This window comes from Carassius auratus, chromosome 45 (genome assembly GCF_003368295.1).
Source record: "Carassius auratus strain Wakin chromosome 45, ASM336829v1, whole genome shotgun sequence".
NCBI lineage: Eukaryota > Metazoa > Chordata > Actinopteri > Cypriniformes > Cyprinidae > Carassius > Carassius auratus.
In genome coordinates, this window is record NC_039287.1 from 17,192,502 (window position 1) to 17,208,329 (window position 15,828).

At 43.0% G+C, this 15,828-nt stretch overlaps 1 protein-coding gene across 12 annotated transcripts in view; it reads right to left on the reverse strand.

Annotated features, from left to right (window-relative positions):
- LOC113063443 (protein tyrosine phosphatase receptor type K) overlaps positions 1-15,828 on the reverse strand; it is a 155,931-nt gene that overhangs the window by 28,959 nt on the left and 111,144 nt on the right. For all 12 annotated transcript variants that reach the window (XM_026233833.1, XM_026233832.1, XM_026233834.1 and 9 more), the window contains 5 exons: positions 5,020-5,129; positions 4,649-4,850; positions 3,607-3,712; positions 1,699-1,972; positions 1,328-1,364 (listed from right to left, as the gene is read on the reverse strand). In XM_026233833.1, the coding sequence (XP_026089618.1) occupies positions 1,328-1,364; positions 1,699-1,972; positions 3,607-3,712; positions 4,649-4,850; positions 5,020-5,129 (729 nt within the window). The remainder of the gene's footprint in view (positions 1-1,327; positions 1,365-1,698; positions 1,973-3,606; positions 3,713-4,648; positions 4,851-5,019; positions 5,130-15,828) is intronic.

Consider the following 15,828-nt stretch of genomic DNA (forward strand, 5'->3'; position numbering starts at 1 on the left):
TTAAGAGGTGATTAATCGGCGGCGCTGTGTGGTTTTAGAAGCAGGCCTGGATTGGTTCAGACAACACATTCTGCCCCCTGCCTGAATACTTCTGTTTCTGTCGGCTCTTATGAGTCTGATCTGAAAGAAAGACACTAGCAGCAATTCAATGGAAATTGGATTACGTCCATTTTGGAGATAAAATTCCATGCTTAAAAACAAAAATGTATTTTTGTTGCTAAACAACACATGACGTGGGCTATATCTAATCCGTTCTGGGAGTGCTCTGAGCCACAGGCAGACTTTTATCATTCGATTTCCTGCTGGAAAAACAATTAATGAAGAGCCAGAGGAGGAAATAATGCGCAATAACTCAGACGAGACATGGCCGAAGGATCTGTCATTACCACAACAGCACACTGACAATACACACACACACACACACACACACACATCTCTCCATGCAGAAAACAACAACAACAACAAAACTATCTGACATCTAGCGTGACAAAATGCCATGTAAAAATTTACAAGATAACTTCTGGGTTGTGATATTAAGGAACAGAAAACACAATGCTTGACCTGATAACACTAACTCTGTGAGTACAATCCTGAAGCAGACGTATAAAACTATGAATGATGAAACTTCAACCACATTTATTTTAAAAGTACATAGAAATATTATTAGAAATGTGGTCCTGAGATACGGTATGACAGCTGTGTCTTAACATTACTTTACACTGTTGTCTCTTCTCTAGTTTCAAACTTGTACTTTTGAGCCCAAGCGGCATCCCAGCATCACGTCACACGGACGGAGTCATGTCAAGCTCTTCAGCCTCCTGGTACTGTGGATATGTATTATTCCTTTAGTTCATTAGCTGTATCTTCAAAGTTATCACTCTGTTTCTCACAGGACTGAGCACTACTACTTTCAGCTCTCGACAATCAGTTCCAAAATAGAGTTATTATAATATTACCACTTCTGTATCAGCACATTACCACTAATTGATATTTTTATAACTATCATTTTTGCAGTATACTTGAGCTCTACAGTCATTCGAGTCTTTTGTTAAGCTATAGACCTGCTGAAACAACATTTAGTTCCTCTGTATGCATGTGTATGGCTGAAATGTCAATACAGTTCTTGAACTATGATCTAATTCATAATCAATCAATTTAATTTTCAAACTATCTACACATTCCAGACTGATTTATATACACAAACACATGCAGTCCATCTAATGTCCAGTCCCCAGCAGAACTGAAGCTGCTCTTACATCATATCATCAGAGACAGAGAGAGATAGAAGAAGTGCAGGAGATGCATGCTGGAAACTCGAAGCGCTCACCTTTAAAAGCCAGTTTCAGACACTGCGTTTTACTCTCCTGAAACAAGAACAAGAACAATTTACAGTTAATTCTCAAAACTCTATTAATCGTAGAGCAGAAGCACATAAACATGTGAAAACATTTCAATGCAAGTTTGAAAGACTCTGAGCTGTGAAAGGTCAAAACACTGGAAGGCTATATTTTCTTTTTTTAATTTATTTTTCGCTCTTTGACAGAGGTGTGATTGACCTTGTGATCTGTTTAACAGTCAAAGCATCACATGTATTGCAACAGAACGCACGATGCTCCAGTGAAAGGGCCTGAACAGCTCAAGGACAGTCCTGTCACACTCTCTTAGTCACTGTGTGTTTGTTTACTGTCGTCTGCTGACCTTCTCCACGCTGCTGACCGCCTGGAAGTAGATGTTGTAGTTTTTGCGGGGGGCGAGCGGGGCGTTCCAGTAGCCGTGGTACGTCTTGTTGTCTCCCACAGTAAACGGCAGCGGTTCTGGGAGATTCCTGGGAGGAAGCTCTGCAGCGAAGTAATACGGCAGCCCAGCGCTGGCCGCGGTCTGATAGGACACCGGCTCACGGTAACACTCCCCGCCGCTGGCCTCCCGCCGTGCACGGTGCGGGGTGATCTCCCTCACGACGATCTGATAGGCGCTGGTGATGACAGACAGAACATGACCCGAGTCAACGCTCCTCTCTCTCACATAATCACGCTCACAAAATCATAATGCCATCATTGTCTTCACACAAAATAATACATTTGGGATGATACTTCGCAGTGGGAGCTGGGATATTCACCTTTAATCCATCTAAGCTCTAGTCAAAGGTGTTTCATTCATTCCGGCTCTTACTGGAGTCTGGAGGACACAATCCCCCCCCCCCATCCATGCGCTTCCTATGAGAGCGTCTACACACACACACACGTATGTGCTCACCGCTCACTAAACACCATGGTGTGCCGATGACGATGTTAGTCAAATGAATACACATCAGTTTGGGCTGAGGAATTACACCCAAAAATATTGTGTAAAGCTGAGAAAAGCTCTGAATGGACATAAAAGTAGATTTGGAAAGAAATATTTTGATTCACTATAGAATGTACTACATTTTACAAATTATACTGCAATGGGGCTGTGCAATTTTCAGAAGCTTCATCTAAATAATATATTTATATATAATTATACCCTAAATATGAAATTAAAACCACCAGTAGGTGGCAGCAAGTCACTGTCTTAATTAAAGAGTCACTGAATCACTCATTTAACCGATTTGTTCAAACATTGATTCATGTGACTGTCTTTAACAATAAATCACTGAATCATTGTCTTTATTTGTATTACAGAGTTATATATTTGTATCAAACAAATCACCGGTGTCTTTTGCTTACACACACACAGTTCTGCTGTGACTTTATTATTTAGGCAAAAACAGGCATTTTCTGACAACATTGTGTCTAATATTTAACACAATATTAACTTCTTGTTAATATTATATTAAACTTGTATAACATCAGTATCACATTTGCAATCATTCGGGCATCTCAAAAAAAAAGACAAAACAGCAATGGTTGTCTGGTATATCTAAACTATATCATATGATATAAATATAAGACTAAAACAATAAAAGGTCATTTTTTTGCCCTCATATAACTGCATTCTATTAGACTTCCTCGTGTAGTCAGCTGTTGTTCTGCATCATGTTCATCATCAATGGACGGGGCGGATGCATTAAATGCCTTAATTATTTGATCAGTTAATCACACCAAATTAACACATTTAAGCAACAGGCCTCAATTTTCCAAGAAAAAATCTTGAAAAACTGTAGAAATCATCCTGATTAGTATATCTCCAGGAAAACGCTCATGTGCGTCACATCCCTGTTTTTCTGCACTGTCCTTACTTCTCTGTATTTAAACAATAATTAAATAAGTCTCTCTTCCTCCATCTGAGTGTGGCTGCAGGAATGAGTCTGACACAATGTCAGCTAAATTACTGAAAGACTGTTCTGAAGCCCAGCTGTGACACAGAGCCTCAAACCAGTCAAACAGAGAGAGGAGGAGGAGGAGGAGGAAGAGTCAGGCATGGCTCAGATCAAATAGGGATCTTTGTGCAAGCGTCGAAAGGAATATTGAACAGATGAAAAAGACAGAGACAGAAGTGGAGAGTTTATGAGCAGAGAATCACAGGAAGTGAATATGGGAGCAGTAATGTCACCAGCGGCTCACTACAGCAGCAACAGGAAGTCTGAGATGGAGGATATGAGGTGACCGAGGAGGCACAAACACACACCTGATGGGAGCTCCTTTAGCCTGGGCAGGTTTCAGCAGGACGGTGATGGTAGTGGCCGTCTCGTTCAGGGACGCCTCCGACCCATCGTACTCCTCTAGAGTAGGTGCTACACACACAGAGAAAGAGTGAAAGGGTCACCATTTTTCCCTCAATTACATCATGTGTGGAGGAAGCTTTGAGTATTCACAATCTACGGTAAAGTAGCTGAGCTAAAGTCAGCTAGCCTTCAGTAAAACAAGTCTGCACAGAAACAATGAGAATCATAAAATGCTCGTAACAAAGCATCTATACACTATAAAACGAGCAAATGCAGTAACAGCAGTGTTTAGCATCTGCTAGGACATGAGTGACAACTTATTTTATATTAGAATTATTTATATACTATTATAGTATTTATTAATATTTGAAATTAGCTTTTTTATATATTTCACTTTCACTTTAGTTTTAGGCATTTTGGCATGTGCTTGTGTCATTAATTATTTGTAGGTGTAGTTAACCCTGATGTGTTTTTACTTCATTTCTAGTTTTTGTCATTTTAGCACTTTTTTTTTCTACTCTGAACACAGACCCCCTCCCTTCTACGCTTCTGTGTAGAAGCAATACTTATGTCGATTTGTCTTCCTCTTCTTTCTCTAAAGCCTTTTTTTTGCTTTCCTGTGCCATGTATGATTTGTTTTCTACACCTACACTTCTCTCGCTCTCAACAAATCTATAGTGATGGATTTCTGAAAAGCTCTAAACGCGTATTTCCCCTGATCATGTATGTATTACATCTCAGAGCAGTAGAGTGAAAAGCCAGAGGCCCAGGCGATGAGGTTACGCTCCTCATCGCTCATTAGCAAAACAAAGAAGCATGCTCTGACATCCATTTCAGCTCACTGTGCTGAATGCAGCCTATAATTTAAGATCGCAATTTAAAAACATACTAACAAAAAACAGTACCTTGTTTTTAAACTGTATCTTGGTTTCCACATAAATATTGTGTAAGCGATATATGAGATCTTGACACAGCACTAATGGGATCAGATTTGATCATGCACACCTGATATGTTGGTGGTGACGTTGAGTGTGGTTGGGGGTCCGTATCCCTTGCTGGTACTGGCCCGGATCAGGAACTGGTAGGTGGTTCCAGAATGCAGCTGTGTAAAGTTGTGACGTGACGTGTTCCTTGGTAAAGACACCAGAACAGGCGGACGCAACAGCGGCACTGACGGGTCGAACGAATGCACGCTACTGTAGCTGATCTAGAGACAGCAGAACAGAAGACAGCACTGCTGAAACAAATCTATTATATATATAGAGACAGTTCATTATAAAATACAGAGATGCAAGAGAGTGTGTGCTTTTGATACATAAGCCTTCAGGTTTGCACACAAACACAGTAGGATTGGAATAAGACACTGGCAGCATTACCTCATACAGGGTTATAATGCCGTTGGGCTCCAGAGGCTCTTTCCACTGCAGTGAGATTTTATCCTCTGATGGAGTCGCTCTCACAAACTCCCTGGGAACTGGACTGGGCACTACAGCACAGACACACATGCACACACGCACACACACACACACGACGAGAGAAATGAACACTCAACCAGCACTAAAAGCAAGCAGAACTGGCTTCAACAAGAGGATAACATTGGACGCTTGAGTGTCTTATTTAAGACTTATTGGATTTTTAAGCTAGAAACTGATATGTGTTTATGATGACCAGTGTTGATACCAGTATATGAACAGAGGGACTTATGGGCAAAATGAGGCTGATGTGTAGCAACGGAGGCGTCACTAGACCCTTTTCACTGGCGCATGAGCGGTGCTCCAATAAGACATTACTGAAAAACATGCTTTTATCTGACGATGAACATTACTGTATACAAACCCGGATGATATTTCAGCAACACCCAGGTCTCATGGCAAATTCGTACCTGGGGGCACTTTTTCACAAGATGCACAATACGTACCAATAAATATATATCACTGATTCCAAAAGAAATGAACACTAGAGGCAGTAAAACTCCACAGTTGCATTAAAGCGCTTTTATACCAGTTTTACAGTTGTTAACACTATCGGTTATATTTAGGGTTGGGTTTGGTGTAGGACATATTTCCAACACGATAGAGCATTAACTTTTAGCGACAGTCCCTGGATATTTGAATTCTGAACCACCGCAATACGTACCAGAAGCAACGTAATAAAAACCAAGCAATACATACCTAGATAAACGTAATAAAAACATGCTAGGATTCACGTATTGAACCTGTGATTTAGCGCCACTCAGTGGACATTTCTCTTTAAAACTGCTGTGAAACGATCAATAAGGTACGTAAAACGTCTCTAGGTTACGTATGTAACCCTAGTTCCTCGAGGGAACGAGACGCTGCGTCGAAACGCTTTGGGGAACGCATTTAGCATGAGCGACTCTGAATATGATATCTAATCTGTCTTATAGAAGAGTGTGACATCATGGGCGAGGTGACGTAAGTGACCAGGAAGCTATAAAGGCACGAGCCGCACAGCTGGCTTCAGCTTCGAGTACCAGCAAGCGCCGGCAGGGGTGCCGGGGGTATGGCATCGAGACGCAGCATCTCGTTCCCTCTTCAGGAACTCGAGCTGCGTCGAAACGCTTTGGGGAACGAGTACCAACGCTGCCGGGCTACCAAACTAAGCCATAGAAGGCGTGGAAACCCCGTAGCATTGCAGATGTCCAGCATGGACGCACCTGCTAGAAAGGCCTTGGAGGCCGCCATACCCCATGTAGAGTGAGCCTTGGCTCCCGACAGCGGGGGACGACCAGAGGGCTCAGAGTGGCGTTGATAGTCTCAACTATCCAACGACTAATAGTCTGCTTAGAAGCAGGGAAACCCCTCTTGGGGGGACCGCAGCATGCAAGCAATTGGTCCATTTTTCTCCACAGGGCAGCTCTGTGGGCGTATGCATCCAGCGCTCGAGCTGGACACACACAATTTAGCTTCTCTTGGTCGGGCTCCCGAAAGGGAGTAGGACAGAAGGCCTGCAGCACTACAGGTTGTGGTGTGATAGAGGGCACCTTAGGAACATATCCCGCTTGAGGGTATATGAACACTTTGGTCATGCCAGGTGCAAAATCAAGATAGGTAGGGGCCACTGAGAGGGCCTGTAAATCTCCTACTCTCCTCAGAGAGGTAATGGCCAACAGAAAGGCAGTTTTAAGAGTCAGATGTCTATCTGAGATATCTTGAATTGGTTGAATGGAGATTTGTAAAGAGCCTCTAACACCACACCCAAGTCCCAGGGGGGGAACACGGGACCGTACTGGAGGTCTCAGCCTCAGCGCACCATGAAGGGAACGTGTAACTAGGGGGTGTCTTCCCAGAGACTGGCCATCGAGAAGGGCGTGGTAGGCCGCAATAGCCGCCACATAGACATTCAACGTGGAGTGGGTCAACCCTGCAGAGAGCCTAGCGTGTAGAAACTCCAGAACTGTACCAACCGGGCAGTTTGCTGGGTCTAACTGGTGGTCTCTGCACCATGAGGTGAAGAGTTTCCACCTCAGGGCGTACAGTTTCCTTGTTGAGGGAGCTCTTGATTGGAGAAGGGTCTCAACAACCTTGGTTGAGAAACCGGCTGCTAACAGTTGTGCCCCCTCAGGGGCCACACCCACAGCTTCCACAACTCCGGGCGAGGATGAATTATCGTACCCTGCGCCTGCGGGAGTAGGTCCGTCCTGATCGGTACCTCCCACGGAGAGCCAAAGGGGGTATTGCGACATCTCTTGAGATGCAAATAGGTCTACTTGAGCCCTGCCAAATATTCTCCATATCTGCTTCACTATTTGTGGGTGAAGTCTCCATTCCCCGTGCCTCGGCCCCTGCCTCAACAGTATGTCTGCTCCCATATTTTGTTTCCCAGGAATATATACTGCTCTTAATGAGAGGAGTTTGCTCTGGGACCACACCAGGATCTGGTGCGCCAGCTTGTACAAAGGGCGTGAACGCAGACCTCCCTGGTGGTTGATATAAGAGACCACCGATGTGTTGTCGGTGCGCACCAACACATGGTGACCCCTCAGGTCTGGGAGGAAGTGCTTCAGTGCACGATAAACTGCTAGCATTTCTAGACAATTGATATGCCATGTTAGATGGCGATCGCTCCACAGACCACGGGCAGGGTGGCCACTCATGACTGCACCCCAGCCGGTGAGGGATGCATCCGTCGCTAGTGTTACACGGCGACAAGGAGCTCCCAGCACCGGGCCCTGTTTCAAGAACCAAGGTTTCTTCCACATGTCTAAGGCACGGAGGCAGTGCCGCGTGACCTTGATAGTGCGAAGTAGATTGCCCCTCGGAGGTATCACGTTGGACGCAGCTGCCATCAGACCCAACAATCTCTGAGATTGTTTGACAGTGAGTGACTGGCCTTCTTTGACTCTCTCGACTGAGATGCGTATCGACTTGATACGAGCAGGGGACAATCGTGCCTGCATCGCGGTCGAATCCCATACTACGCCTAGATAGGTGGTTCTCTGAACCGGAGAAAGCACACTCTTATTGGCGTTCAGTCTCAAACACAGCTCCCCCATATGTGCGAAAACGACAACTCGATTCCGAGCCGCAACCTGCTCTTGACTGAGCTAAAATCAACCAGTCGTTGATGTGATTGAGAATGCGGATACCCTGCATGTGCAGGGGGACCAGAGCCGCGTCTACACATCTTGTGAACATGCGGGGTGAGAGTGCAAGGCCGAAGAGAAGTATTCGATATTGGTAGGCTTCGCCCCCGAAAGCGAACCTCAGAAACTTCCTGTGTTGTGGAAGGATGGAAATGTGGGAGTATGCATCTTTGAGATATATTGTGACAGACCAGTCCTCGGACCTGATCTGATCTACAACATGCTTGATCGTGAGCATTTTGAACTTCAATCTCATAACTGAATGATTTAAGACCCTCAAGTCTATAATCGGACGCAACCCCCCATCCTTCTTTGGAACTGTAAAATACCAGCTGTAGAATCTGGACTCCCTGTCTTGAGAAGGGACCACCTCGATGGCCTCCTTCTCTAATAGGGTTTCACTTCCTGTTCCATAACCAGACCCTGCCCGGGGCCGACCATCGTCGAAATGACCCCGTTAAATATCGGCGGTACAGAGCCGAATTGAATACGGTAACTTTTTCTACTGCGTGCAGGACCCATTTAGATACATTTGGCAGTAGTTTTCACGCTGCTAAATAATCTACTAAGGGAATCAGTCCCTCGAGACTGACCTCTGGTGTAATAGGCCCCCACAGGAGCAGCGAGCGTCTCAGCCGCGCTACACGCACGGGCGGAAAATACTGAGAATGATGCTCGCTGGGGACCGCTGCGCCCTGGAAGACTGGCAGGGTCTAGAAGAGGGCGCTGAGGCGAGACGGGAACCGTGTAATGTGGTGTACGCCGCTCCACCCCAGTTGGTGCCGCCCTCTGCAGTCGTGACCGAAACGTGTCAGGACGAGTAAACACGGTCTGCATTGTTAATATAGTTCATATCTAACTTCTCATAGTCAGATACTGAATTTATTTCCTCAGAATTAATGCAGTTAACCAATCAGATGAGTAAAGACGGTCTGGATTTGGTAAGATTTACATCAAAACTGAAAATGATGTAGTACACGCGTTGCCTCTAGTCACACAAACAATATAAATCTCCTCGGAGATAAGTAGCTGCAGCTGCGAGTTCACAGAGGGGGAAGGAACCGCTTCGTGTGCTTCCGAACCTCGAGATGAACTCTAAATCTAGGGAATACGGGTGGCGATAGACAGAGCCGTCTTCGCCCCATCCTTAGATATGCGAGAATCACAGTCAGCCCCCTTATTTTTTTTTTTATTTCGAGAGCTGACTGCGTGAGCTGCGCTCCTCATTAATGCTGCTCGTTATACAGTTAGGCATAATATGTTTGTGAAACTGCCAGCTCATCGACGCCCTCCGTTTTAATCTCCTCGGAGAAAAAAAGGCGGTGCGTCACGGCCGTCACTCGGGGGGAAGGACCGCAGCACTCTGGCTTCCGCACCTGGAGATCGGGCAGATCTGGCGGGTGAGGTAGGAGATAGGGATGCGCCCGTCTCCCTACCCTCCAGCAGATCTTATCTGCGAACCCAGCGAGTGCAGGCGCCGCTCCGCCTCAGCGAAAGCAGGACCGACACCGCGAGGAATGCTGGCGAAGGCTCCCCCCCTCGAGAGAGTCCTCCAGGATCGAAGCGTCCACACTGGCTTGTACCAATGCAGGCAGTTGGCTCCCTCAAGAGCCGAAACAGCGTGCCTCAATCCCAGGAAGACCGCGCACAGACCGTGTATTCTCACTCGCGATGAACACACAATCTTAAACGCGATCTGGATTCGCCTTTCAGATGTCTCGTCTTAGCTTTGCTCTTTGACTATTGCTTACTCTTTGAGGAGCTAATAGTGACAAACAACAATAAATAAGACTGACAAGACAGATTGACATGCACACACAGAGCGCTTGCTGAAAACGCAGAAGCTGAAGCCAGCTGTGCGGCTCGTGCCTTTATAGCTTCCTGGTCGCTTACGTCACCTCGCCCGTGACGTCACACTCTTCTATAAGACAGATTAGATATCATATTCAGAGTCGCTCACTCTAAACGCGTTCCCCAAAGCGTTTCGACGCAGCTCGAGTTCCTGAAGAGGAACTGGTGTTGCAGAAAAGTACCCAGACGTCAACACGGTCTCACTCCAACTTGTCATATAGGCCTCGCTTTTTGAAACCCAAGGTACACATTTTTTGAAGCACATGGTCCTCCATTGTTTTCGGTTGTTTGTCTTAATTTAATGGTTTACCATAAACAAGCAGTAAAAGCCTTCCAAACATGTCGTATTGCATTCCAAGTCTTCAGAAGACATATGATACCTTTATGCAAAGAAGAGAGTAAAACTTAAGGTTTTAATTGCTTAAAATGATCCCGCTCTGTTAACACACTCACATCAGGTCTCATTCAAAAAGATCCTCCCAAAGATCCTCCCATAGCACACAATCGGTCACAAGACACACAAGAGCCAATGACTTCTTCTGGCACCATTTTTTTAATTTGCGCAAAGAGACAGCACACAGGAAGAGATTTACGGCGGACTGAGACAGCGATCGTGTCTATTCCTCTCACAAATAAATTGTTTTGCCCCGAAAGACTTGGAATATAATAATAATTATTATTATTATTTATATATTTTTTATTAGGGGTGTAACGATACGCGTATTCGTATTGAACCGTTCGGTACGACGCTTTCGGTTCGGTACGCGGTACGCATTATGCATACCGAACGGTTCGTTGGACTAATTAATTATATTTGGAAAAAAAAAAGAGAAATATAATGATATGCGTTCAACAAGGTAGCCCAATAACCCAAACGACGTAACAGGCAACGCCCCTGACACTCCCGAAGAAGAAAAAAACACCAACTTATGTTTATGTTATGTTATGACTCAGTCAGGCGCTCGCTCACTCAGTACGCGCTGAAGGCTCGTTGCAAAATGGCCAATGCGTTTAACAGACTAGAAAAAGAAGATGACTCTCAAACATATTGTTTGAGATGCATGATTCCATCTATGAGCTGCTCGATCAGAGTGACATGAGAGCCCCTCCTTAGAACATTATTTGTAAATCCATGTTATGGTAAGTGTGCACGTGAAGTCTTTGCACACTTTCTGAAATCCACACTGTGGTAAGTTTGCACACTACACTAGTGCTCTGCATTCTTTCTAAAATCCTATATAGTGAGGGCTTCGCGCGGTTGCTTCATTGCTTTAAAAAAAAAAAAAAAAACACCAGCGTGAATACTTGAAACATGTCAACTCATTTACGCCGACATCACCTTATTGTGTCAGTATCTGGGAAAAGACGAAAAAAAGGAGAAACATGCACGCAACAAACTATGCCTGCAGCATTTAGACACCAGTATTATAGCTTACAGGGAATCCAAAGTGCACCCAAACACCAGACCTGTTGGTTATTTTAGGATCTTATATTTCTGGTCTGTTAAATGCATTAGACATTTTGCAATGAGCCTTCAGCGCGTGCTGAGTGAGCGAGCGCCTTAGGGTCCGTTCACATATCGCTCCTAAAAACGCATGGAAAACGCTAAGCGCGTCTTTCTCCTCCTTTCCAAAGCGCTCGGGCAGAAGCGCTCATGAGGCGTCTGTCTTTGCTAAGCAACAATGACGTGCTCTCTCCATGAGACGCGGAAATTTCAGCAAAGGATAAATGGATTTGCAGCTCTAAAAATCGCTTGCAGTAGCTCTGCTACTAAATTTATTTCAAAATTGCAATCCATATACAACTATGATCAGCTGTTCCTTCATCTTGGCTGAGTTTTCAACGTTGTTATGGGAAAGGATGAAGCTGATTGGTTAGTTCTTGTCACATGACCCGCGGTGCGCTTGCGGCATTCTGAAAAGTTGAGATGTTTTTGCATTTTGCTGTATCTAAAACGTACCGAACCGAACCGAACCGAACCGTGACATCAGTGTATCGTATCGAACCGAACCGTGAATTTTGTGAACCGTTACACCCCTATTTTTTATATATATAAATCATGACGGTATTTGTATCTGCCTGTTATAAATTGTGTCTTATTGACAAATGGTAGGTTTAGGGGCAGTGAGTTGGAGTTGGAGTGAGACCGTGTTGCAGAGGTACGCATTTGCCATGAGACTGGGTTGTTCAGCAATAATGTCAAGCATGCTTCTTTTGTTGTAGCTGTTTTTTAGCTAGTGATTCACAAATGGGTTACAATTGGTCAGAAGGGTTTGTAAAAAGGTCTGGAATTGTTCAAGATCACAGATTGAGCCGTTTACAGTGGTTTCTTACATTGAAACAGTAACAGGATACTTTATAAGACAAAAAGAAGCGGCTCTTTTTTGCTTACAAGTGGCTCTGTACTGCAGATAAAGTCAATTTATATTCATATATCCATAACAGTATCAGAAAAAAATAGTACAAATATGGGGACAAAGTTGAGAACAGTACCAGTGAAAAACATGATTCTCATGATTCCTAAAAACCTCTGATGCAAAAACCTCTGCTTCCATGAGTGACATTAGCTTTGATGACAAATATAAATTGTGCCCATGCACGTAATTTGCAGGGGGGTTACGGGGGTCATGACCCCCCCCAAAATCAGATCCAACTAATATAACCCCCTCAATATCATCACATCATTCAAATTAAAATAACATGAAATATTCAGAATGAATACTTTTGTTCGTTTTCTTTATTAATTTAATTTGACAGCAAAAAAGATAGGATAATATTTTAAATAATCTTTAATGTACCCACCGCACCGACTACTTGGTATTACCCAACCGGCTTTCTCTACCAAATTTGTTCACTAGCCTATTTTGCGCAGTCGCTGGGATTAATGGTTGGAGAAAGCTGATGGAAAGATGAAAAGGACACTAAAAGGCAGCCAGACAACGATTTTTCATTGTTCGTCGACACCAGCCAAAAAAAAAAAAAAAAGAAAAAGAAAGAAAAAGAAAAGAAAAATCCTGACCAACTAAATTAGCTGTTAGATTAGCTCAGCGTTTCTCAAAGTGTGGGGAGTAGAGACATGACAAACAGGTTTTGTGCCCCTCTATTTAATTCCTTTATTTATTGACCATATACTCAAAACAAAACAAAGACACATGTAAATGTAAGCCTTACTTAACCTTTTCACGCGTAAGTTCAATAGTTTTTCAAGGCGATCGTTATTTATCGTTTTATCGCTTATGGTTCCCATGGAGACGCGTCATTCATTGCTTGTCAGCGCTGAATGACTGATGATCTGCCTTTTTCCCCTTTTTTATTCAAATTTCACAAATTTGTTAGCTATAGCAGGATATATCTCGTATTCCGATTGCCAAATATGTGCATGACAAGTGGATGTGTTTTGTTCTTCAAACACCTTTGGTTGAGCTGTATTCGCAACGTATTTTAGGTATCTATCTTATTAAAATACCCCCCCCCCAAAAAAAAAAAAAAAAAACGTAACGTTAAACTATTATTAGGAATTTACCACCTCCGGTTCAATTTGAAATTATATATATATATATATATATATATATATATATATATATATATATATATAGTTATTATTATTATTTATTTTATTTTTTTTGCAAAGTGACAAAATGAATAATGCACAACTAATGTTAACGTCAGTCCACACTTGTATTTTCTCAGTTTCTAAATTTGATGTTATAAGAGGTTAAATGCAAACACAATTATTATTTATTTTATTTATCTACTCTTTAGTCGTATTTCATGCAAAGTGATAATATAATTGCACTTTCACTTTCTCTGTTTGAAAGTTTTTATTGTTGTTATTTGATGTTAAGTTTTTAAAATCTGATGTTAATAAAATACATTTTAACAGTTAATCTTATTAACATTTTGTTGGGGTGATTGGAGACAGGTTGGGCTCGGAACCCTTTTCTACCTCCGAAGTGGGGAATGGAAGGATAAGTTTGAGAAACACTGAGTTAGCTGATGATTAGTTTTGTTGACTGGAGTTGGCTGGCTAGATGTATGTTGCCAGTGTCCTGTGAGGTAAAGCCAGAGGGTGCCAGGGAGAACCAATGTCACTGAATTGTAATTTAAGTTGCTGTTTGCTCCAATACAGTCACCCGTTTTTTTTGGGGGGGGGGGGGCATAATTAAATTATGCAAATAAGAATGTTACCTTTTACACAAGAAAATTATTCAATAAATAAATTAATTAATAAATATGCTGCGAGTTTATCCCCCCCAATGGTAGACCCAAAGTTACGCCCTTGATTGTGCCTACATACAGAATGCATTTCTTTGCATAGGTAATATTAAATGTGGGCACAACATTAATTCTGTAACTGTGAGACTGCACACATTATAAGAGCGTTCACTATAAATCATTCTGCAGGATAAAAAGCCCATCACCACAACACAAAAGAAGGGGGCAGGTGTGATAGCACACTAGTAGGAGTGTGTCAACTCATCAAAACAAGAAAACGTTAGCTTCAAAAGTCATTTGCATATATGTGCAGATGAAAACAACAAATAGTGTTCCTGTTACCGGTGCACACCTAAACCTGGCTCTGCTAGCATTCAGCCCATGGAGCCGCTGACGGTGGCCTTTATTGTGCTGCAATGCTATTCACATCAAGAACATAAAGTTGTGCAAGTGATGTGCATGTCCCAGATGTGTCAAGAAATCACAGCAGCATCTTCACAGCGTAACCCACTTATGACTGTCAGGTGTACTTGTGTTCAACTGTTCAATACATTCCTGCCTTTATCCTTATTTGAATCATTTGCCTCGCTCATCTCCTCTTTTGAATAAAAAAGTTATATTTATACATTCCTGACTCGTCTTGATCTGTTTTTCTGTGAGAGAGAGGCTTTAACCGTCAGCATAATCTTGCAAACATTTTTAAATGGGCCATTGCCGCACATGGTTATTTGGACATATTGTCAGTCACCTGATCTTACAACATCTCAGCAGACCAGTGTGTTTCTGAGATGTGAGATCTATATGAACAAATGTATTGTGACATCTGACCATTACAGCAACAGGGACTTTATTAACTCTGCATTCTAAACACACAGATAAAGATAAATTTGTGTGTTTAGAAAAAAAAATTGCGCCTAAAAAATATTCCACTCTTCTGGGAAGACTTTTCACAAGATTTGTCCAAATGTCTTGGTGAGTAACTGGAAGTATGGGGCCAAGCAATTTTTATCGGGGAACCTCCTGGAAACGCGATTGGGCTACTTTTGGACTAGTTTTGAGAAGCAACTGGGCAGGATTTGTTGTGAAAACCTGGCAACCCTGATCTGACACACGTGCTTGAGATATACTTCTAATTACAGGAGCGTCTTTACTGATGAGATGCGCATGAAAATCGCATACAATTTTTTGCACAGCCCTAGACAGAGGTGAAACGATGATTCCAAAACATTTGAATTCTCCACTGCAATGCGATCTCATGCACAACAGCTCGGTTACTGGACATAAAGAGTTCATTTTCAAGAATAATGCAGGGAAACGCTCAGGACCTGATGACGCAGACCTGTGCTTTCTAGCCAGTCACTGAACTGAACACATCGATCTCTTATTTTGTGACACTGCTTCAACTTCGGTTTTAAATAGGAATTAAATGCCATAAGAATGAAATGCCACAGAAAAAGCCAAAGATAATCAGTTTCCCCTGAAGAATAAATAAAATGAGAGCTGACGTTGTTGT